The 25,916-nt window shown below is 46.2% G+C and overlaps 1 protein-coding gene across 7 annotated transcripts in view; it reads left to right on the forward strand.

Annotated features, from left to right (window-relative positions):
• PLA2R1 (phospholipase A2 receptor 1) overlaps positions 1-25,916 on the forward strand; it is a 293,721-nt gene that overhangs the window by 24,191 nt on the left and 243,614 nt on the right. For all 7 annotated transcript variants that reach the window (XM_063933659.1, XM_063933661.1, XM_063933656.1 and 4 more), the window contains exon 2: positions 16,834-17,214. In XM_063933659.1, coding sequence (XP_063789729.1) covers positions 16,834-17,214 — 381 coding nt within the window. The remainder of the gene's footprint in view (positions 1-16,833; positions 17,215-25,916) is intronic.

A 25,916-nucleotide genomic window follows, 5' to 3' on the forward strand; every position in this document is an offset into this window, starting at 1 on the left:
CCGCCATCAGCAGGACCCTTGAATTCACGTTATTTCATAAAAACTTGACCATGCAACAAAAGTTTGAAGTATCAACTAAAGTGGGTATATGCCACTGAAACGTTGGAATAAAGTTGGATTATTTATTCACCTGCTGTGAGTGCCGCCATTAACCAAGTTTGTATTTCAAATTTTTTTCACTTCATGGAAGGCAACAGAACAAGTAACTTTTCATTATAGGCTTAAAGGCCTAGGGCTATCTATCAATTCAGGAAAGACCCTAACGCTATTCTTTTTATTTATATATATATATCAATTGACCCTCCATTTTAAGATAAGCATTATTCTCTTACCTTAAGAATTTTTACGCTTTTATAATATAGTGAATGTTTCCAGCTATTAATTATATGTGATTTTTTAGCAATCTCATATACCGTAATTGTTTAGCCTGCCCTTATTTATATACCCCCATTTTTTACACCATTTTTTTATATACTTCTTATTGTATAAATAAATATATTACCTTTTCTATATATACGTATCCTTTTTTCTTCATATTTATATCTTTATTTAGTAGACATTGTTGGTCGCTAGTACCCCCACCCCTCCTCTATATATATATATATATATATATATATATATATATATATATATATATATATATATATGGAACAACACATCATAGATCTGAATGAATGAAATATTCTTATTAAATACTTTGTTCTTTACATAGTTGAATGTGCTGACAACAAAATCACACAAAAATTATCAATGGAAATCAAATTTATTAACCCATGGAGGTCTGGATTTGGAGTGACACTCAAAATGAAAGTGGAAAAACACACTACAGGCTAATCCAACTTTGATGTAATGTCCTTAAAACAAGTCAAATGAGGCTCAGTAGTGTGTGTGGCCTCCACGTGCCTGTATGACCTCCCTACAATGCCTGGGCATGCTCCTGATGAGGTGGTGGATGGTCTCCTGAGGGATCTCCTCCCAGACCTGGACTAAAGCATCCGCCAACTCCTGGACAGTCTGTGGTGCATTGGTGGATGGAGTGAGACATGATATCCTAGATGTGCTCAATTGGATTCAGGTCTGGGGAATGGGCGGGCCAGTCCATAGCATCAATGCCTTTGTCTTGCAGGAACTGCTGACACACTCCAGCCACATGAGGTCTAGCATTGTTTTGCATTAAGAGGAACCCAGGGCCAACCGTACCAGCATATGGTCTCACAAGGGGTCTGAGGATCTCATCTCGGTACCTAATGGCAGTCAGGCTACCTCTGGCGAGCACATGGAGGGCTGTGCGGCCCCCCAAAGAAATGCCACCCCACACCATTACTGACCCACTGCCAAACCGGTCATGCTGGAGGATGTTGCAGGCAGCAGAACATTCTCCTTGGCGTCTCCAGACTCTGTCACGTCTGTCACATGTGCTCAGTGAGAACCTGCTTTCATCTGTGAAGAGCACAGGGCGCCAGTGGCAAATTTGCCAATCTTGGTGTTCTCTGGCAAATGCCAAACGTCCTGCGCGGTGTTGGGCTGTAAGCACAACCCCCACCTGTCGACGTCGGGCCCTCATACCACCCTCATGGAGTCTGTGTCTGATCATTTGAGTAGACACATGCACATTTGTGGCTGGCTGGAGGTCATTTTGCAGGGCTCTGGCATTGCTCCTCCTGTTCCTCCTTGCACAAAGGCAGAGGTAGCGGTCCTGCTGCTGGGTTATTGCCCTCCTACGGCCTCTTCCACGTCTCCTGATGTACTGGCCTGTTTCCTGGTAGCGCCTCCATGCTCTGGACACTACGCACAGACACAGCAAACCTTCTTGCCACAGCTCGCATAGATGTGCCATCCTGGATGAGCTGCACTACCTGAGCCACTTGTGTGGGTTGTAGACTCCATCTCATGCTACCACTAGAGTGAAAGCACCGCCAGCTTTCAAAAGTGACCAAAACATCAGCCAGAAAGCATAGGAGCTGAGAAGTGGTCTGTGGTCACCACCTGCAGAACAACTCCTTTATTGGGGGTGTCTTGCTAATTGCCTATAATTTCCACCTGTTGTCTATTCCATTTGCACAACAGCATGTGAAATTGATTGTCAATCAGTGTTGCTTCCTAAGTGGACAGTTCGATTTCACAGAAGTGTGATTGACTTGGAATTACATTGTGTTGTTTAAGTGTTTCCTTTATTTTTTTGAGCAGTGAATATATATATATATATATATATATATATATATATATATATATATATATATATATATATATATATATATATATATATATATATATATAGAGAGAGAGAGAGGCCTATGGCTGTCTATCAATTCAGGAGAGACCATGACTATTTTTTTATATATATATATATATATATATATATATATATACTGTATAGAGAGAGAGAGAGAGGGGCCTAGGGCTGTCTATCAATTTAGGAGAGACCCCCAACACTATTTTTTAAATTTTTATATATATATATATATATATATATCAAACAAAAAAACCTCCTCCTGCGCTAATTACAGTAACAATGAGTGGAATTCAATAGGCTGCCTTATTCCACTAGGTTCCCTGTTAGAAAGAACCAAGCAAAATAGAAATGTACAACAATAGTGAAATTGGCGCCAAGGGATCGTGTCAAACCCCTATAATTTTTACAAACCCTTACAAGGTCTCATACATTGACATACATTAAGAATTTCAATGCATTCCTTCATAAGATTTATTATAATATATAAAATACAGCTTCAATGTCCATAACAATACAAATGTTATTAGATGACATCCGCTCACAGTTAACACAATTCCGATGGTCACATTGAGAACAAGTATGTAAATGATTCTCTACGGACTCCTCCTTCTCTTATTGTAGATTGGAGGTCACTTCACTTATACAGATAACCCAACGCGTTTAGTCTTATACCAAGACTTCATCAGCGATATATCTACAATTGTAGAATAATTTTAAGGACCTTTAGCTCATATAGCATTATTCATAAAACATTAAAAAAGGAAGGAAACACATTCAAAAAGTACAGGCTTATGAAAAATACAGATCAGGACAGAACAGAGAGAAAGAAAACAGTGATCAATTAATGGATATATTGGTCTTTAAAACACATACCTCATAAAATTTGTAAGTACCATCAATACATTAGTAGAGTACCAAGGAGTGCTACTCTTGGAATCAGAAAAACCATATGGACCACTGGGACTTTTGAATGTGTGATCCAAAAGCATAATTGGAAAATATTTATTTCAATTATACATGTTTTCCATAGTAATCATATATTTTATACTAAGTGTGTAAAATACACATACCTCACAGATCAAAAACTTGTGTATAACATCCAGACAATCAGATGCACAGGATACAACAGGTAGGCAACCTGGTGAATTTTATTACATGAGATTAATGTTCATTAGTAGAACTGTTATGCACACCAGTGCCTGCAGGAATGTACTGGTGTTTAAACTGTTATGCACACCAGTGCCTGCAGGAATGTACTGGTGTCTGAACAGAGAGGGATGCAAAACAAATGAACTCACAGACAGACTGGGAAATATGACATAACGTACACAGAAGGTGATAGGGTAACAAAACCAACACAGAGTGAACAGAGAAGCCCAGAGGCTAAGAAACTGGGTGTCTCCCTAGTATTAGAAATGCTCAGATGGAAAAAGCAAGATGTTGTGTTTTAATACGTAGAGAACCCGAAATGCTGTTGCTAAGGGCAACAGCAAAACCCTAAAGGGTTACCAACGGGTGTGGCAGTAAACTCCTTGGTCAGAGATGGAATAATAGACACAAGGAGAGTCTCCACAATTCTAATTCTCACTTGCAGGGCCCAGGTTCAGCTTACTGCCACTAAACTGACACATGGACGCCCTGCACAGTGAGAGAGGATTAAGCAGGCAGGTCTGAAAGTACAGCCACAAACCTGCTGGGTTCACAGAATAGCAAAAGAACCTCAGCAGGCTAAACGACTGACTCCAGTCTTACTGCTGGGTCTGGATTGGCAGAGTGTAGTACCAAATCCCCAGGCCTATTTGCAGTAAGCAACAACAAATACAAAGCTACACAGTACTGGCTAACTTTCAGGAACTGACTAACCAACAAAGATTAAGCAGCATCTGCTTAACCTGAGAAGAGGCCTTATAAAGCAGGTGCTGTCCACGCCCCCCTCAGACCTCACAGACTGTGAGCACAAAAACCAGCACCGGATCCCCTGCCTGTAACCACTGCACAGCAAAAGACCCGAACCGGAGTATCAGCTGCGCTCAGGTTACTCCGCTAGCACTTGTCTCCCGGTTGCCATGACGACGTGGCAGCACAGGGCAGGAGACCCTAACAGTACCCCCCCTCTGACGAGGGGTCAAAGAACCCCTACCACCGGGTTTATCGGGGAACTGCGAGAAGAAAGAGCGTATCAGTCTGGGGGCATGAAGATCACAACTGCGCACCCACGACCGCTCCTCCGGGCCATACCCCTTCCAGTGCACCAAAAATGACAGCCGACCCCGAACCATCTTGGAGTCAAGAATCCTTTCAACAACAAACTCCCTCTGACCACGTATCAGAAGAGGGGAAGGTCTTCCTCTGGAAGAAGGATTACTAATCGCCCGTTTTAAAAGGGAACAATGAAATGTTTTATTGATACCCAAAGAACGGGGCAGATCTAACTGAAATGCCACCGGATTGATAACCCTGGTGATCTTATAAGGGCCGATGAACCGGGGGCCTAACTTATGAGATGGCTGTCTCAACTTCAAATTCTTGGTAGACAACCAGACGAAGTCTCCTAATTTGAAGCTGCAGGGTCTTTTCCGCTTATCAAAAACCCTTTTGGTCACTAATGACACAGACACAAGGGCTTTCTTCACTTTCCTCCAAATACCTCTAAGGACCGAAACGACAGAGGAAGCACCAGGCGTGGAGTCCAGGGGGTCAAAAGAATTGGCCTTAGGATGATGCCCATACACACAAAGGAAGGGAGAGATCCCTGTAGCAGAGTGAGCCGCGTTGTTATAGGCAAACTCCGCCATTGACAGATGAGCAACCCAGTCAGTCTGACACTTGGAGACATAACACCTGAGGAACTGCTCCAAGGACTGGTTCACCCTTTCAGTCTGCCCATTAGACTGCGGATGGTAGCCTGACGACAAGCTGACAGAAATCTGGAGATCGGAACAAAATGCCCTCCAGAATTTGGCCACAAACTGGGATCCGCGGTCAGAGACCACATCAAGTGGCAACCCGTGGAGACGCACAACATGCAGCATAAATAATTCAGACAGGCGTCTGGCCGATGGCAGCCCAACCAGTGGAACGAAGTGCGCCATCTTCGAAAACCTGTCAACGACAACCCAGATGGCTGTCATCCCCGAGGATTTGGGCAAGTCCACAACAAAATCCATTGAAATGTGGGTCCATGGCTTAGATGGAATAGAGAGTGGATGTAATGGGCCAACAGGAACCCCTCTAGGAGTCTTATTTCGGGCACAGATGTCACATGCCCGAACCCACTGATCCACATCCTTAGCCACCGAGGGCCACCACACCGCCCTAGATAGCAACTCCCGAGTTCTGGCAATACCCGGGTGACCTGCCGACTTCTTGGCATGGAATTCCAGGAACACTCGCTGTCTTAACCTAGGAGGCACAAACAAAAGACCTGCCGGAAGGTCTGGAGGAGCCTGCTCCTGTGCTCTAAGGACTAATGACAAGAGCAGGCCCGGCGCTGACCGCTCAGCAAGGTCCTGCAAAGCAGGGAGGCGCTGGGTCGGAGAGGCGCTCTCCCCGCTCTGTGACCTTACTGATGTGAGTTATTGCTGTCGGCTGCCAGCGCCGCTACTGCCTGTCAAAGTGACGGAGGAAGAGCGGCTCCCCCTCCCTTCCTCCTCACTGACAGAGCGTCTCTATCCTGCCTGTTACTGCCGGCTGCCACTGCTGCCAGCGTCTATCACACTTACCACAGGCAGCAGCGGCACCAGCAGCATGAAGAAAAGAGAACTTAGTTAGCATGCGCCTGGCCGCCCAGAAAGACCAATCAGGGCCACAATTCCTGTAATAAAAGAAAAAATTAACAGGTCGCGACCCCCCCCCCCTTGTCACATGGTCCAGTCTGTTGGCCCCGCCTCCTTTTCCGACGTCTCTGTCATTAATTTATGTGCACTGCGCCTGTCCTTCCCCCTACCTTTCTGCCGCCGAGGAGCAGATGGAATAAAGAGGGCAGGGCAAAAGAGTGAACAGGGCTCGTTTCCTGGACGCTGAGGCAGAGATCACCCTCTTCTCCCATCACACAGTGCAGCTGAGATGTGCTGGCAGAGTGAGTCCAGCAGCCACAGCCAGCCTCTAAACACGACAGGAGCTAGGACCCAGCGACTGCAGCACAGGAGATTGGACCAATCGGAGACTGCTCTCCGAAGTTCATTTCATAGAGTGGAAAACTGAAAAGCATGGCTTCAGCAGGAGGAGGACCTCCATCCCTAACAGTGGCAGCCAGAGGTATGACTCCAGCTAGTATTAAAAGGGATCTGGGTCAGGTGCTTAGAGGAATAGCATTTTCCCTGCAGCTGTGTGAGGTGGGCAGCCTCACTAGTGAACAGAAAGTGTCTAAACACTGGTGTATCCCTCCCTCACTCACTACCCCTGGTCTCTGTGTCTCTCTGGTCTGTCTTTCTATTACTCCCCAGTGTCTCCCTCTCTGTCCCTGATCTGTGTCTCTCTGTGCCCCAGGTCTTTCCCTGCTGCTGCTGGTCCCCCCCCCCAGTCTCCCTCACTCACTGCCTCTGGTCTCTCTCTCTACCTCTCTAAGCCAACGGTCTTCCCCTCTCTTTCTGCCCCTGGACTGTCTCTCACTCTCTGCCCCTGGTCTGTCTCCCTTTTTTTTTAAATTAATCATTTGAAAATTATATATAGAATTATGTGTGTGTGTGTGTGTGTTAAGGAGGGCCCCGGAGATATCGGAGTACCAGGACCCAAGATTTCTGTTGCCGGCCCTGCTTACTCTGCACATATCTGGTAAGTGACGAAAGGGGGGGGGGGGGGGGGGTCGCTCCATAACTTATAGTCTGTACATAAATGTTTACAGTATTTTATTTATTGTAATAAAGCTACTTTTTTAGACCGCTGCCCTCACCCTCCCTATAGCTCCCCCCTCAGTGTACCTTCACCCTCCCTCTAACTCCCCCCTCAGTGTCCTTACCCTCACCCTCCCTGTAGCTCCCCCCTTGGGATCCCTACCCTCATCCTTCCTGTAACTACCCCCTCAGCGTCAACTCCCCTGTCAGTGCCCCTGTCCTCACCCTCCCTGTTACTCCCCCCACAGTGCCCCTGCCCTCACCCTCCCTGTAATTCCCCCTCAGTGTGCCCCCACCTTCCCGTAGCTCCCCCCTCAGTGTCCTTACCCTCACTGTCCCTGTAACTCCCCCCTCAGTGCCCCTGCCCTCACCCTCCCTGTAGCTCCTCCCTCAGTGTGCCCTCACCCTCCCCGTAGCTCCCCCCTCAGTGTCCTTATGCTCACCCTTCCTGTAACTCCCCCTTCACTGCCCCTGCCTTCACCCTCCATGTAGCTCCCCCCTCAGTGTGCCCTCACCCTTCCGCTAACTCCCCCCTCAGCATCCCTACCCTCACCCTCCCTGTAACTACCCCATCAGCGTCCCAGCCCTTACCCTACCTCTAACTCCCCCGTCAGTGTCCCTACCCTCACCCTTCTTGTAGCTCCCTGTCAGCGTCCTTGCCCTTACTCTCCCTGTAACTCCCCCGTCAGTGCTCCTCACAGTTCACACTCCTTCCAACTCCCTGTCAGTGTCCCTGCCCTCACCCTCCCTGTAACTCCCAATTTAGTGGGATTAAGAAGGGGAAAGAAGGGATGGAAAATAGATGGGGAAAGGGGTTGCTGAGAGAGTGGAGGAAAACGAGAGAAGAAAAAAATAATAGCTTAAAAATAAAAAAAACCCAGGCAATGCTGGACATAAGTATATGGGACACTACTATATTCTGTAATATGAATCATGGGGACTATGTGCAGTATATATTAAATAAGATTGTGCTACAGTGTGGCATAATTTGAATTGGAGGTACTATTGTGAGGTGCTATTGTGTGTCCGCACCCCTCTTCTGTGACGCACACTGACCCTTTATGAGTTAAGGGAGGAAGGGCGCAATTTTATAGTTTGCAGGAGGGCGCCGAACACCCTAGCCCCGGCCCTGGACAAGAGGTCCTGGGTAATGCCCACTTTAATACATGATGGGGACACAATGGGCAACGGCTCCTCTGTGGTCTCCTGGATTGGAGCAAAACTCCGCGAGAGCGCATCAGCCTTGATGTTTTTTGACCCAGGGCGATATGTTATCAAAAAATTAAAGCGAGCAAAAAACAAAGCCCATCGTGCCTGCCTGGCATTGAGACGCTTCGCTGACTCTAAATATGCCAAATTCTTATGGTCGGTGAGAATTGAGACCACAAACTTAGCCCCCTCAAGCCAGTGTCTCCACTCCTCGAGTGCATCCTTAATAGCCAACAATTCCCGGTTACCCACGTCATAATTCATCTCGGCAGGCGAAAATTTACGGGAAAAGTAAGCACAGGGATGAAGGCGATTATCAGACACCCCCATCTGAGAGAGCACTGCCCCAATACCTATCTCAGAGGCATCCACTTCCACCACAAAAGGACGCTCTGGATCTGGGTGTCGCAGCACCTTGGCCGAGACAAATGCCCTTTTTAGACGGGCAAAAGCCGCTTTGGCCTCACGAGACTAGTGAGCAACATCCGCCCCTTTCTTAGTGAGTGCCACCAAGGGCGCCACTATAGACGAAAATCCAGCGATAAATCGTCTATAAAAATTTGCAAAGCCCAGGAAACGCTGAAGCGCCTTCAAACTAGTGGGCTGCACCCAATCCAGGACTGCCTGTACCTTGGAACCCTCCATTTGGAAACCTTCTGGGGAGATAATATATCCTAGAAATGCGATTTGCTGAACTTCAAATTCGCACTTCTCCAGCTTCGCCCCAAGCCGGTGGTCTCTGAGTTTCTGGAGGACTAAGCGTACATGCTTCCGATGTTCCTCCAGGGAATGGGAGAAGATTAGGATGTCATCTAAGTATACAACTAAGAATCTATCCAAATATTCCCTGAGCACATCGTTCATGAAATCCTGGAAGACTGCCGGGGCATTACAGAGCCCAAAAGGCATCACCAAATATTCATAATGCCCTGAGTGGGTATTAAAGGCAGTCTTCCATTCATCCCCCTCTCTTATTCGGATTAGATTGTACGCACCGCGTAGGTCAATCTTAGAAAAAATGGTGGCAGTACGAAGCTGGTTAAACAAGACCGAAATGAGAGGCAGTGGGTATGAGTTTTTAATCGTGATACGGTTCAATTCCCTGAAGTCGATGCAGGGTCGCAATGAACCGTCCTTTTTTCCCACGAAGAAGAACCCCGACCCAACTGGAGACTGTGAAGGTCTGATAAATCCTTTAGCCAAGTTCTCCTGAATGTACTCTGCCATAGCCTGAGTCTCAGGACGTGACAGGGAGTACAACCTGCTCTTGGGAAGCTTAGCATTCGGCAACAAATCAATGGCACAGTCATAGGGGCAATGGGGAGGTAGTACCTCTGCAACTTTTTTGGAGAACACGTCCGCAAAATCTGCATAACACCCTGGCAATCCTGGCAAACTTAGCTGCGAGAGCCTGACTGGAAGGCTCAAGCAACTCCTGAAACAATCAGTACCCCAACTAAGAATCTCCCCAGAGACCCAGTCAAATTGAGGATTGTGGGCCCTTAACCAGGGTAACCCCAACACCAATGGAGCAAAAGTACAGACAGTCACATAAAAGGACAATTTTTCAGAGTGTGTGGCTCCAATAAACAAAGAAATCTGGCTAGTGCAAGAGGTAATTTTACCCTGGGATAATGGTTCCCCGTTTAACCCACAAATCTCAATTTCCGACGCCAAGGGTACTAAGGAAACAGAGTGTTTCAGGGCGAATTGGCGGTCCATAAAAACCCCGTCGGCCCCACTGTCCACAAAGGCCTCAGTCTTGACAGTTTGACCGAGGATCTTCAAGGTCACCGGAATGATAAAAGTCTTCTTGGGAAGTTCTGACTTCTGGCCTGACAGGATATTTCCCATCACCCTCAGTCCCTGAAGTTTTCCGGCTTTTCTGGGCATGATACTACCACATGACCCTTATTCCCACAGTACAAACACAACCCCTGCTGTCTTCTCACGCGAGGAGAGGCGGGTAGCCCCAATCTGCATAGGCTCCTCGGAAAATTCCTCAGAGTCTGAGGTTCCCTTGGGAAAGAAGGAAACCTCGGTCTCCCTTTCAAGCCTACGCTCTCTCAGCCGTCTATCCACCCGGATGGATAACTGCATGAGCTGATCCAAGCTATCAGGCAAGGGATATTGTACCAGTTGGTCTTTTATCTGGTTAGAAAGACCTCTTCGGTACTGGTGTCTCAGGGCTGGGTCATTCCACTGGGTATCATGGGCCAACCTCTGAAACTCCGTACAGTAAACCTCAACTGGCCTTCGCCCTTGCTTAAGGATCGAAATCTGAGCCTCGGCTGAGGCCGTCTTGTCAGGGTCATCATACAACATGCCCAGTGCCGTAAAAAAAGCATCAACACTTTTAAGCGACGGACAGTCAGGCTGCAACCCATATGCCCAGACCTGTGGGTCTCCTTGTAGCAAGGAAATCACTATGCCCACCCGCTGAATCTCTGACCCAGAAGACTGAGGTCTAAGCTGGAAATATAACTTGCAGCTCTCCTTGAAACAAAAGAACTGCGAGCGATCTCCAGAAAAACGATCCGGAAGATTTACTTTCGGCTCCTTAACCCCTGAAGGTGCTGCTGCTGCGGGAGCTCTGCCAGTGGCCTGGGAGGTGTGCATTTTAATGGACAAATCATTAAATTGACGAGTCAGGACCTGCACCTGATCGACCACCTGTTGCAACGTATTTTGAGGGGTATGCTCCATATTCCCACAAAATTTCAACAGGAGTATTGGGCTGCTGAATATGTTATGCACACCAGTGCCTGCAGGAATGTACTGGTGTTTAAACTGTTATGCACACCAGTGCCTGCAGGAATGTACTGGTGTCTGAACAGAGAGGGATGCAAAACAAATGAACTCACAGACAGACTGGGAAATATGACATAACGTACACAGAAGGTGATAGGGTAACAAAACCAACACAGAGTGAACAGAGAAGCCCAGAGGCTAAGAAACTGGGTGTCTCCCTAGTATTAGAAATGCTCAGATCGAAAAAGCAAGATGTTGTGTTTTAATACGTAGAGAACCCGAAATGCTGTTGCTAAGGGCAACAGCAAAACCCTAAAGGGTTACCAACGGGTGTGGCAGTAAACTCCTTGGTCAGAGATGGAATAATAGACACAAGGAGAGTCTCCACAATCCTAATTCTCACTTGCAGGGCCCAGGTTCAGCTTACTGCCACTAAACTGACACATGGACGCCCTGCACAGTGAGAGAGGATTAAGCAGGCAGGTCTGAAAGTACAGCCACAAACCTGCTGGGTTCACAGAATAGCAAAAGAACCTCAGCAGGCTAAACGACTGACTCCAGTCTTACTGCTAGGTCTGGATTGGCAGAGTGTAGTACCAAATCCCCAGGCCTATTTGCAGTAAGCAACAACAAATACAAAGCTACACAGTACTGGCTAACTTTCAGAAACTGACTAACCAACAAAGATTCAGCAGCATCTGCTTAACCTGAGAAGAGGCCTTATAAAGCAGGTGCTGTCCACGCCCCCCTCAGACCTCACAGACTGTGAGCACAAAAACCAGCACCGGATCCCCTGCCTGTAACCACTGCACAGCAAAAGACCCGAACCGGAGTATCAGCTGCGCTCAGGTTACTCCGCTAGCACTTGTCTCCCGGTTGCCATGACGACGTGGCAGCACAGGGCAGGAGACCCTAACAAGAACCCCCCTAACAGACAACACTGAATTCTTACAAGGGCCTGTAAATATAAACCTCATATTTAAATAAAACTCTATGCCAAATAAATGGAGTAAAAAATAATAAATAAACTCCAATAGGAATTTATGACCATATTCATATTATACAGAGGGCTCAATACAAAAAATATATATAGATGACTTTTTGTATCAAAGATATTTAAATTAAACAATGAAATACATAATAAAAATTTACATATAGATAAACACATTCATTAATAAACAAATGGAGCCATGATCAAGGTAATACCATATACCGATACTCAAAAATAATTCAGTAAAAGAAATATAACTATTCAGAGTTCTAACCCTCTTGTGAACCACCAGTGGCAACCCTGTGTCTGTAATGAGATCATGAGTGCACTGATCCTCCTTTTGAGGGAACAGTGTGGTTACATCACTTCCCTTAGAAACGTGATTGGTGCAACAAAGAAGATTATAAAAATTAAATTTGAAGGGCTATCCTGATTATCCCAATCCTAAAACGTAAACTATTAGTGTACTAGAGTGTCACAATTTTGTGCATATCTTTATATAAAGTGTGTATGTGTAAAAATAATCTTATTTAAGAACGCCCCACAATGCACTTGATTACCCCATAATGCTGTGCAACCAGGCTGTATCAGATTGACAGACAAATCTATCCAATAAGAGGGACTGAATATGGGATATACCTCCCGTTCCCGGAAGTACATTCAATACCAGCAGCGCTGTAGAACTAACTTTTAATTCTCCTAATGGTACTAATACCACTACCTGATGGTCATACGGGCGCTGTACATAAGGATAATAATGCCTGATCAACCGCCAACGCCTCTGTATCCTCTCAATAAGGTCACATGGCCACGGATAACGTGGCCGGCCGTGTCCAATAACCTGCTGGGAACCTTATCACTGACGCTGAGGCCTGAACTATATGCGTTCCAGCGCCATTAGTATTTGTATCCACTGTACATACTGAAAATGTAAACAAGTCATCTGGGGATTCTAATGTTAATTATCTAAAAAAGAGAAGAAGGGATTTAGTAGAGGCTACAACTCATACATAAAACCCTTTATAACTTATTTATGTTAGGATTAATGATCAGTGTTATAATAAAACCACATCCATATTTTTCAATAGTGTATGCGATATAAGGTGGCTAAGCAATTCCCCCCTTAGTGAGTATGATATCCCTTTTAAACTTTACTGTCAATATTCGTCATTATACATTGTGTTCCCCTACACACTTGTACCAAGCTACACTAAAGTTAGTGTATCCCTTTATACAGGATATACAGAGCTAATATCTTAAAGTGTGATCTACCTATAGTTGACTAGACTGCGCAATACCCTGATATTGACCCCATTTTTACAACAAGTACTATAAAATGATGCAATTTACAATGTGATAACAACATGCCTAAACTGAACTATGATACACTATGCCCCACCATCTACAAAAAGAGAAAATGCCCACCTAAGGAAAACAAATGAGAATGGAAAAAATACGACTAACAAAGAATCTACAGAAAGGCTACCATATCTATACTCTCATTTAAGCCATTAGGGATAAGAGTATTTAGGGTGAAAATCCAAAAGGATTCCCTTTTGGCTAAAGTGGCATCCCTATCACCACCCCTCTCATCTTCTAATATATACTCTACTACAGTAAATGGAAGATCCTTGACATCAGAATTATGTTTCTCTTGAAAATGTTGGGAAAGGCTATGACTCTGAAACTTGTTCTTGATATTACGCAAATGTTCTTGTATTCTTAATTTGAAACATCTTTTAGTCTTGCCAATATAGGATAATTTGCAGCTACAATCGATTTTATATTATTTATTTATTTATTTATTTATTAGCAGTTTCTTATATAGCGCAGCATATTCCGTTGCGCTTTACAATTAGAACAACAATTATAGAACAAAACTGGGCAAAGACAGACAGACAGAGGTAGGAAGGCCCTGCTCGCAAGCTTACAATCTATAGGGAAATAGGCATTGATACACAAGGATAGATGCTACCTGTCACATAATGGTTCCCCAGGTTGCTAGGTTCTTAATGGGTTGTATATGATATGATCACCCAGCAATGTTGGAAGACAAAATGTGAGTTTATGTGGACTGTACAGAGGGGATGTAACTTGATAGGGAAGCTGTGAAGGTTATGTGTGTGGGTCTGAAATTTGGTAGGCTTGTCTGAAGAGATGAGTTTTCAGAGAACGTTTAAAGGTTTGGAGACTAGAGGAGAGTCTTATTGTGCGTGGGAGTGCATTCCACAGAGTGGGTGAAGCCCGGGTAAAGTCCTGTAATTTTGAGTGGGAACAGGTAATACATGTGGATGAGAGACGCAGATCTTGTGCAGAGCGGAGAGGTCTGGTAGGGAGATATTTTGAGATGAGTGAGGAGATGTATGATGGTGCAGTTTGGTTAATAGCCTTGTATGTAAGTAAAAGTATTTTATATTTGACACAGTAGAATACCGGTAACCAATGGAGGGACTGACAGAGCGGATCAGCAGATGAAGAACGTCTGGCGAGGAAGATTAGCCTCGCAGCTGCATTTAAAATGGATTGAAGTGGTGATAGCCTATGTTTGGGAAGACCAGTAAAGAGACTATTACAATAATCAATGCGGGAGATGATGAGTGCATGGATTAGAGTTTTTGCAGTGTCTTGTGTAAGATAAGGGCGTATTTTGGATATGTTTTTAAGGTGCATGTAACATGATTTAGAGACAGATTGAATGTGTGGAACAAAGGACAGTTCAGAGTCAAGGGTGACACCTAGGCAACGAGCTTGTGGGGTGGGGTGGATAGTTGCATTGTCAACAGTTATTGTCAACAGTTATATATAACATAGTTGGTATTACACGTGACAATGATCCTAAGTCGAAAAGTTTTCCTATTCTCATCTCTCCAGCAAAAACCTTTCTTGTCTACAAACCAACAGCAAATGCACTTATTGCAAGGAAAAAGGCCATCCTTTTCATTAAAGGATGTTCATTAGTAGTATTATTATTATTATTCTGCTGAACTCGACGTTTACTTGGAGCAATCATACTTTTTAAGATTATTAGACTTTCTGAAGACAATATTAGGTCTATCGTGAAGGTGGTGTCCCAATATGGGGTCCTTAAGAAGGAGGTGCCAATGTCGATTTATAATAGATTTACTCTTCATATTCTCTTGGTTGTATTGAGTAATAAAAGGTCTTTCTTGGTAGCATTTCTCGTTAGTGGCTCCTTTATTGTCCAGTAGGCTGCTTCTATCTACTTTTGATGCTCGGACTTGATCTCTCCTTAAGTCCATCATATTGTATCCTCTGTCCACAAATTGTTTGACCAGCACGGAAGATTGCTCCCAATACACATCTAAGTCACTACAGTTCTTTCTAATGTGAATGAATTGCGAATAGGGGATTGTTGTCTTCCATCTGGACAAGTGACAGCTATTGGAGGGTATAAAACTATTGGCATCAGTTTTTTAAAAAACTGTACTGGTGCTAAGAGTACCACCAGGTTCAATACTCAAAAGGATATCAAGGTAGTCCATTATGGAGGGGTGTTGTTTGTAAGTAAATTTAAGATTATAGGGGTTGTTTTTAATGCTATGGATGAAGCTCTCTAAGCTCTCAATACTTTCATCCCAAACAAAAATCAAGTCATCAATATACCTCTGAAATTTTTTATATTGGCACTCCTATAGCCAACCTCACTATAGATGAACTCGTTCTCCCACTTTTCCATATATATATTTGCATACGATGGGGCAAACTTCGTCCCCATCGCTGCACTCTGTTTTTGTACATAATACTTCCCTTCAAATTCAAAGTAGTTATGATTAAGAATAAATGCAATAGTTTCTAACAGAAAATCCCTTTCCTCCTTGCTGACATTCCCATCTTTTTCTAGAATTTTATCAACTGCTTCTTGTCTTGTAGTATGAGGGATAGAAGTGTACAAAGCTTGTACATCAACTGTTACCCATCTGTACGTGGGTTACCAGTGGAAACCCTTGAGAATTTTTAGGAGACTGGTCGAATCCTTCAGATATGACTGCTGTTTCTTTACACATGGTTGAAGTTTGAGATCCACAAAGTGTGACAAATTAGATGTTAAAAAATCTACCCCTGCCACTATGGGTCTTCCTGGGGGCGGTGTCGCCCCTTTGTGTACCTTAGGCAAATGGTAAAAAACTGGAATCCATTTTTATTCTTAATGTATGTTAATGTATGAGACCTTGCAAGGGTTCGTAAAAATTATAGGGGTTTGACACGATCCCTTGGCGCCAATTTCACTATTGTTGTACATACAGTATATATATATATATATATATATATATATATATATATATATATATATATATATATATTTATTTTAAAGTGAGAGAAAGAGAGACGGACGTGTGCACAGACACGAGGGATTTGTGCAGTGCTTACAAACCTCAGGACATTTTTGTGGGGTCTATGGCAGGATAGTTGATTAGAAACCAAATGACATTGACAGTTTTCAAAAGACACTCAAATCATCTCCTTAGTAAATACTGTATTTTGTAGACACTCAAATGACAGCAAAACAGCTGCTTAGTAAATTTTCCCCTTAGCAATGTTGATATAATCGTAGCGCATTCTGTGTTGCAGGTTATACCTGGTGATGGTCAGCAACCTGGCCATTGTAAGTTGAGGTACCACTTGGGTTGTGAGAACTCTTAATTCTGTTCCATGAAGTTTTACATATTATAATGTTCCGATGCTCCTGTGCAGATGGCATGGCCAGTAGCCATCTGTGAATAATATGGTGTTGACCATCCCTGTCTTAAATCTGTATGATATGCACTGTAGATGTTGAGACAATTGTGTTCTTTTAGGCAAAGACATGTTCATCATGGAAAGTGTTGAGATCAATATGTGCATTACAATGAATTCATCAGGCCTTTTCTTGCAAAACTGCAATCCCCATAATGGAACCATGCTGTGGAAATGGGGAGCAGGACGGCGTCTTTTCAACATTGGAAGCAGCAAGTGCATGGGCCTGTACCTCTCAATTCCAGAAGAGCCTTTAGCAATGGTTGAATGTGACTCCCCACAGCACACATTAAGCTGGAGATGCAGCGACGGGCTTCTCAGTGGCGTGGATTATTATAAACTTGCCGCTGTAGATGGGAAAGTGGTGGCCAGGAAACAGTTACTTCATAAATGGAGAGATTATTTATCATCCACTGAAAACGTTTGTGACCATTACTTCCAAGGTAATGTAACTACAGTAATAACATACAAATGCTATAATATAAATAATGTGTTTTAAACATCCACAAAAATTATTTTTATTGTCCCACTATACTATGCTAATTGTCGCCAGAATGGTTGTGTATACATAATATACATTACCCTATGGAGTAAATGTAATAGTCTGTGAATTGCAGGCAGCTATGAGATTTTAGAAATGTAGTTGCTAGATTTGCTACTAAAATTATTCCTTTTTGTTATTATTTCCACTTTAATTTCGAACAGTACTTGCTGACTTTCAGACAGGTCAACACAGCGGGGGAAGCACTGAGGTGTGCAGGGGGTGTTGCAGAGAATTGGTGGGCAAATACACATTTCAGTGTTACCCTGACATTCTAATGCAGCACTTTAAAAACATTTACATTAAAATGATTATCTTCCCTCTCCATTACAGTGAGCGACAACACCTCTCATTTAGGGCAATGGCCTAACATGAAATGGTACAGGCAAAGAAATCTGAGACATCACAACTATGTCCTTATGTACGATCCAACCAATCCGCACTGTGCATTTCTGCAGAGCAAGTCTGCCTAGCTGTCAGTCACTGTCTACCTGTTTAGTTTAGATAGAGAAGCGTCCCTGTTCTAACAGAACAGCTTCCTGCAGAAAAGTAAGAAAGAGCATAACAGACAGTGAAGTGTAACACTCCAGTTTTCTCTGACGTCCTAGTGGATGCTGGGGACTCCGTAAGGACCATGGGGAATAGCGGGCTCCGCAGGAGACTGGGCACTCTAAAGAAAGATTTAGTACTATCTGGTGTGCACTGGCTCCTCCCTCTATGCCCCTCCTCCAGTTAGAATCTGTGCCCGGACAGAGCTGGGTGCTTTTAGTGAGCTCTCCTGAGCTTGCTAATAAGAAAGTATTTTAGTTAGGTTTTTTATTTTCAGAGAGCTTCTGCTGGCAACAGACTCTCTGCTACGAGGGACTGAGGGGAGAGAAGCAAACCTACTAACTGCGGATAGGTTGCGCTTCTTAGGCTACTGGACACCATTAGCTCCAGAGGGATCGAACACAGGACCTGACCTTGTCGTCCGTTCCCGGAGCCGCGCCGCCGTCCCCCTCGCAGAGCCAGAAGACAGAAGCCGGCAGAAGCGGAGAAGACATCGAAATCGGCGGCAGAAGACTCCTGTCTTCACATGAGTTAGCGCACAGCACTGCAGCTGTGCGCCATTGCGCCCACACTAACCCACACACTCCGGTCACTGTTGGGTGCAGGGCGCTGGGGGGGCGCCCTGGGCAGCAATTGTTACCTCCTGGCGAATGCTGCATATAAACAGTGGCACACTGTTATATGTATGAGCCCCCGCCATTTATTTTACAAGAAATCGCGGGACAGAAGCCTGCCGCTGAGGGGGCGGGGCCTTCCTCAGCACTCACCAGCGCCATTTTCCTGCCACAGCTCCGTTGAGAGGAAGCTCCCCAGGCTCTCCCCTGCAGAATCACGGTAGAGGGGTAAAAAAGAGAGGGGGGGCACATAAATTTAGGCGCATTAATCATAATACAGCAGCTACTGGGTAAACACTAAGTTACTGTGTAATCCCTGGGTTATATAGCGCTGGGGTGTGTGCTGGAAAACTCTCTCTCTGTCTCTCCAAAAGGCCTTTTGGGGGGGGGGTCCTGTCCTCATTTAGAGCTTCCCCTGTGTGTGTGGTGTGTCGGTACGCGTGTGTCGACATGTTTGACGAAGAAGGCTATGTGGAGGCAGAGCAAGTGCAGTTGACTGACGTGTCGCCGCCGACTGTGCCGACACCTGATTGGATGGATATGTGGAAGGTGTTAAATGATAATGTAAACTCCTACATAAAAGTTGGATAAAGCTGATACCTCGGGTCAGTCAGGGTCTCAACCCATGCCTGATCCTACAGCGCAGAGGCCCTCAGGGTCTCAAAAGCGCCCACTATCCAAAATGGTTGACACAGATGTCGACACGGATTCTGACTCCAGTGTCGACGACGATGATGCAAAATTGCAACCAAAAATGACAAAAGCTATACGTTACATGATTATAGCAATGAAGAATGTTTTACACATATCAGAGGTGAACCCTGTCCCTGACAAGAGGGTTTATATGTATGGGGAGAAAAAGCAAGAGGTGACTTTCCCCCCTTCACATGAGTTAAATGAGTTATGTGAAACAGCGTGGGATTCCCCAGATAAGAAAGTCCTGATTTCCAAAAGGTTACTTATGGCGTACCCTTTCCCGCCTGAGGACAGGGTGCGCTGGGAATCCTCCCCTAGGGTAGATAAAGCTCTGACACGCTTATCTAAGAAGGTGGCCCTGCCGTCGCAGGATACGGCCACCCTAAAGGATCCTGCAGATAGAAAGCAGGAAAGTATCCTGAAATCTGTTTATACACATTCAGGGACTCTACTGAGGCCGGCAATTGCGTCAGCGTGGATGTGTAGTGCTGTATCAGCGTGGACAGATAATCTGTCTGAGGAAATGGATACCTTAGACAGGGATACTATTATGCTGACCCTGGGGCATATAAAAGACACTGTCCTATATATGAGGGATGCCCAGAGGGACATTTGCCTACTGGGCTCTAGAATTAATGCAATGTCAATTTCTGCCAGGAGGGTCCTGTGGACTCGGCAGTGGACAGGTGATGCCGACTCCAAAAAACACATGGAGGTGTTACCTTACAAGGGTGAGGAATTGTTTGGGGACGGTCCCTCGGACCTGGTTTCCACAGCTACTGCTGGGAAGTCAAACTTTTTGCCATATATTCCCCCACAACCGAAGAAAGCACCGTATTACCAAATGCAGTCCTTTCGCGCACAAAGAAGCAAGAAGGTCAGAGGTGCTTCCTTTCTTGCTAGAGGCAGGGGCAGAGGAAAAAAGCTGCACCTTACAGCTAGTTCCCAGGAACAGAAGTCCTCCCCGGCTTCCACTAAATCCACCGCATGACGCTGGGGCTCCACGGGTGGAGCCAGGAGCGGTGGGGGCGCGTCTCAGACATTTCAGCCACCAGTGGGTTCGCTCACAGGTGGATCCCTGGGCTATACAGATTGTGTCTCAGGGATACAAGCTGGAATTAGAGGTGATGCCCCCTCACCGTTACCTGAAATCGGCCCTGCCAGCTTCCCCCATAGAAAGGGAAGTAGTGGTAGCGGCGATTCACAAGCTATTTCTCCAGCAGGTGGTGGTAAAGGTTCCCCTTCCTCAACAGGGGAAGGGATACTATTCCACAATGTTTGTGGTACCGAAACCGGACGGTTCGGTCAGACCTATATTAAATTTAAAGTCCCTGAACATTTATCTGAAAAGATTCAAGTTCAAAATGGAATCGCTCAGAGCGGTCATTTCAAGTCTGGAAGAGGGGGATTTTATGGTGTCTCTGGACATCAAGGATGCTTACTTGCATGTCCCCATTTATCCGCCTCATCAGGAGTACCTCAGATTTGTGGTACAGAACGGTCATTACCAATTCCAGACGTTGCCGTTTGGTCTGTCCACGGCACCGAGAATATTTACCAAGGTAATGGCAGAAATGATGGTGATCCTGAGAAAGCAAGGAGTCACAGTTATCCCATACTTGGACGATCTCCTCATAAAGGGGAGGTCGAGGAAGCAGTTGCAGATCAGCGTAGCGCACTCACAGGAAGTGTTGCAACAGCATGGCTGGATTCTGAATATCCCAAAGTCGCAGCTGATTCCTACGACGCGTCTGCCCTTTCTGGGCATGATTCTGGACACAGACCAGAAGAAGGTGTTTCTCCCGACGGAGAAGGCTCAAGAGCTTGTGACTCTAGTCAGAGACCTCTTAAAACCAAAACAGGTGTTGGTGCATCACTGCATGCGAGTCCTGGGAAAAATGGTGGCATCGTACGAAGCCATTCCCTTCGGCAGGTTCCATGCGAGGATCTTTCAATGGGATCTGTTGGACAAATGGTCCGGGTCGCATCTTCAGATGCATCGGCTGATCACCCTGTCCCCCAGGGCCAGGGTGTCTCTTCTGTGGTGGCTACAAAGTGCTCACCTTCTCGAGGGCCGCAGATTCGGCATACAGGACTGGGTCCTGGTGACCACGGATGCGAGCCTCCGAGGGTGGGGGGCAGTCACTCAGGGAAGAAACTTCCAAGGGTTGTGGTCAAGTCAGGAAACTTGTCTGCACATCAATATCCTGGAACTAAGGGCCATATTCAACGCCCTGAGTCAAGCGGAGCCCGTGCCTCGCAACCAACCGGTGCTGATTCAGTCAGACAACATCACCGCGGTGGCTCATGTAAACCGCCAGGGCGGCACAAGAAGCAGAGTCGTGATGGCGGAAGCCACCAGGATTCTTCGGTGGGCGGAGAATCACGTACAAGCAGTGTTCATTCCGGGGGTGGACAACTGGGAAGCAGACTTCCTCAGCAGGCACGACCTCCACCCGGGAGAGTGGGGACTTCATCAAGAAGTCTTCATTCAGATTACAGATCGATGGGTACTGCCACAGGTAGACATGATGGCGTCCCGTCTCAACAAAAAGCTGCAACCCTCAGGCGATAGCTGTGGACGCCCTGGTAACACCGTGGGTGTTCCAGTCGGTCTATGTGTTCCCTCCTCTTCCTCTCATACCCAAGGTACTGAGAATCGTAAGAAGAAGAGGAGTGAGAACAATACTCAGTGTTCCGGATTGGCCAAGAAGACCTTGGTACCCGGAATTGCAAGAAATGCTCACAGAGGACCCATGGCCTCTGCCTCTCAGACAGGACCTGTTGCAACAGGGGCCCTGCCTGTTCCAAGACTTACCGCAGCTGCGTTTGACGGCATGGCGGTTGAACGCCGGATCCTAGCGGAAAAAGGCATTCCGGAGGAAGTTATTCCTATGCTGATAAAGGCTAGGAAGGACGTGACAGCAAAGCATTATCACTGCATATGGCGAAATATGTTGCTTGGTGTGAGGCCAGGAAGGCCCCTACAGAGGAATTCCAACTGGGCAGATTTCTGCACTTTCTACAGTCTGGAGTGACTATGGGCCTGAAGTTGGGATCCATAAAGGTCCAGATCTCGGCCCTATCCATTTTCTTTCAGAAGGAACTGGCGTCTCTTCCTGAAGTTCAGACGTTTGTTAAGGGAGGGAGTGCTGCATATTCAGCCCCCTTTTGTGCCACCTGTGGCACCTTGGGATCTCAACGTGGTGTTGGGTTTTCTAAAATCCCACTGGTTTGAACCACTTAAGACCGTGGAGCTAAAGTATCTCACGTGGAAGGTGGTCATGCTATTGGCATTAGCTTCGGCTTGGCGTGTTTCAGAATTGGCGGCTTTGTCATGTAAAAGCCCCTATCTGGTTTTTCATATGGACAGGGCGGAATTGCGGACTCGTCCCCAATTTCTGCCAAAGGTGGTGTAATCTTTTCATTTGAACCAACCTATTGTAGTGCCTGCGGCTACTCGTGACTTGGAGGATTCCAGGTTACTAGATGTAGTCAGGGCTTTGAAGATTTATGTAGCCCGAACGGCTGGAGTCCGGAAAACTGACTCGCTGTTTATCCTATATGCCCCCAACAAGTTGGGTGCTCCTGCTTCAAAGTAAACCGTTGCCCGCTGGATCTGTAACACGATTCAGCAGGCTCATTCTGCGGCTGGATTGCCGCATCCAAAATCAGTGAAAGCCCATTCCACAAGGAAGATGGGCTCTTCTTGGGCGGCTGCCCGAGGGGTCTCGGCATTACAGCTTTGCCGAGCTGCTACTTGGTCGGGTTCAAACACATTTGCAAAATTCTACAAGTTTGATACCCTGGCTGAGGAGGACCTTGAGTTTGCCCATTCGGTGCTGCAGAGTCATCCGCACTCTCCCACCCGTTTGGGAGCTTTGGTATAATCCCCATGGTCCTTACGGAGTCCCCAGCATCCACTAGGACGTCAGAGACAATAAGATTTTACTTACCGGTAAATCTGTTTCTCGTAGTCCGTAGTGGATGCTGGGCGCCCGTCCCAAGTGCGGACTTTCTGCAATACGTGTACATAGTTATTGCTTAATAATGGGTTATGTTATGTTGGCATCCATGGTTGATGCCCTGTTGTTGTTCATACTGTTGACTGGATAAGTGTATCACAAGTTTTACGGTGTGATTGGTGTGGCTGGTATGAGTCTTACCCGAGATTCCAAAATCCTTTCCTTATAATGTCTGCTCTTCCGGGCACAGTTTCCTTAACTGAGGTCTGGAGGAGGGGCATAGAGGGAGGAGCCAGTGCACACCAGATAGTACTAAATCTTTCTTTAGAGTGCCCAGTCTCCTGCGGAGCCCGCTATTCCCCATGGTCCTTACGGAGTCCCCAGCATCCACTACGGACTACGAGAAATAGATTTACCGGTAAGTAAAATCTTATTATTTCATGTACTGTATATTACTCAGCCCAATAATAAACCCCTTTAATAAAGATAAATCTCAGAGTGGCTTTACTTCAAGTTTTAGTAATTACAAGTAATACCCCTTTTCCACTAGCTCCTTAAAACACGGGTAAATGCGCGGGGGGCACTCAAAGATGTCTATCTAAAGGGGTTAGGGCTATTATGCCAGCGATCAGAATACCGACAGCGGCCTCCCGGTTATAATCCCGACAGGGGTTGAATGAGTATGTTAACCCCCCCCACCCCCACACACCCTAACCCTCCCAGCCTAAACATAACCCCCTCTCCCGGCAGCCTAAACCTAATCCACCCTCTCTGTAGCCTAAACCTAACCCACCCTCCCCATAGCTTAAACCTAACCCACCCTCCCCATAGCCTAAACCTAACCCACCCTCCCCATAGCCTAAACCTAACCCACCCTCCCCATAGCCTAAACCTAACCAACCCTCCCTGTAGCCTATACTTAACCCACCCTCCTGCAGCCTAACCCTCCCCATTGGTGCCTAGACCTAAACTCCCCTTCCCACAGCCTAAACCTAACCCCCCCCCCCCCCCCACCCTCCCTTGCAGCCTAACCCTCCCCAGTGGTGCCTAAACCTAAACCCCCCTTCCCGCAGCCTAAACCTAACCTACCCTTCCCGAAGCCTAAACCTAACCCACCCTCCCCGTAGCCTAACTCTAACCTTTCCCCCACAGCTAAACCTAACTCTCCACCTCCCGTGGCTTACCTCTTCGGCGGGCCGGCAACAGTCGTTCAGGATCCCGGCGGTCGGGAGTGTATGTACAAGAGAAATATACTAGTACAAAAAATAAATATTTCAATATGTTCGTAAAAAAAAAAATAAGAATTTACTTACCGATACTTCTATTTCTCGTAGTCCGTAGTGGATGCTGGGGACTCCGTCAGGACCATGGGGAATAGCGGCTCCGCAGGAGACAGGGCACAAAAGTAAAAGCTTTAGGATCAGGTGGTGTGCACTGGCTCCTCCCCCTATGACCCTCCTCCAAGCCTCAGTTAGGATACTGTGCCCGGACGAGCGTACACAATAAGGAAGGATTTTGAATCCCGGGTAAGACTCATACCAGCCACACCAATCACACTGTACAACCTGTGATCTGAACCCAGTTAACAGCATGATAACAGCGGAGCCTCTGAAAAGATGGCTCACAACAGTAATAACCCGATTTTTGTAACAATAACTATGTACAAGTATTGCAGACAATCCGCACTTGGGATGGGCGCCCAGCATCCACTACGGACTACGAGAAATAGAATTATCGGTAAGTAAATTCTTATTTTCTCTGACGTCCTAAGTGGATGCTGGGGACTCCGTCAGGACCATGGGGATTATACCAAAGCTCCCAAACGGGCGGGAGAGTGCGGATGACTCTGCAGCACCGAGTGAGAGAACTCCAGGTCCTCCTCAGCCAGGGTGTGCCCCTGACCAAGTAGCAGCTCGGCAAAGTTGTAAAGCCGAGACCCCTCGGGCAGCCGCCCAAGATGAGCCCACCTTCCTTGTGGAATGGGCATTTACATATTTTGGCTGTGGCAGGCCTGCCACAGAATGTGCAAGCTGAATTGTACTACACATCCAACTAGCAATCGTCTGCTTAGAAGCAAGAGCACCCAGTTTGTTGGGTGCATACAGGATAACAGCAAGTCAGTTTTCCTGACTCCAGCCGTCCTGGAAACCTATATTTTCAGGGCCCTGACAACATCTAGCAACTTGGAGTCCTCCAAGTCCCTAGTAGCCGCAGGTACCACAATAAGCTGGTTCAGGTGAAACGCTGACACCACCTTAGGGAGAAACTGGGGACGAGTCCGCAGCTCTGCCCTGTCCGAATGGACAATCAGATATGGGCTTTTGTGAGACAAAGCCGCCAATTCTGACACTCGCCTGGCCGAGGCCAGGGCCAACATCATGGTCACTTTCCATGTGAGATATTTCAAATCCACAGATTTGAGCGGTTTAAACCAATGTGATTTGAGGAATCCCAGAACTACGTTGAGATCCCACAGTGCCACTGGAGGCACAAAAGGGGGTTGTATATGCAGTACTCCCTTGACAAACTTCTGGACTTCAGGAACTGAAGCCAATTCTTTCTGGAAGAAAATCGACAGGTCGAAATTTGAACCTTAATGGACCCCAATTTGAGGCCCATAGACACTCCTGTTTGCAGGAAATGCAGGAATCGACCGAGTTGAAATTTCTTCGTGGGGCCTTCCTGGCCTCACACCACGCAACATATTTTCGCCACATGTGGTGATAATGTTGTGCGATCACCTCCTTCCTGGCTTTGACCAGGGTAGGAATGACCTCTTC

Source organism: Pseudophryne corroboree, chromosome 7 (genome assembly GCF_028390025.1).
Source record: "Pseudophryne corroboree isolate aPseCor3 chromosome 7, aPseCor3.hap2, whole genome shotgun sequence".
NCBI lineage: Eukaryota > Metazoa > Chordata > Amphibia > Anura > Myobatrachidae > Pseudophryne > Pseudophryne corroboree.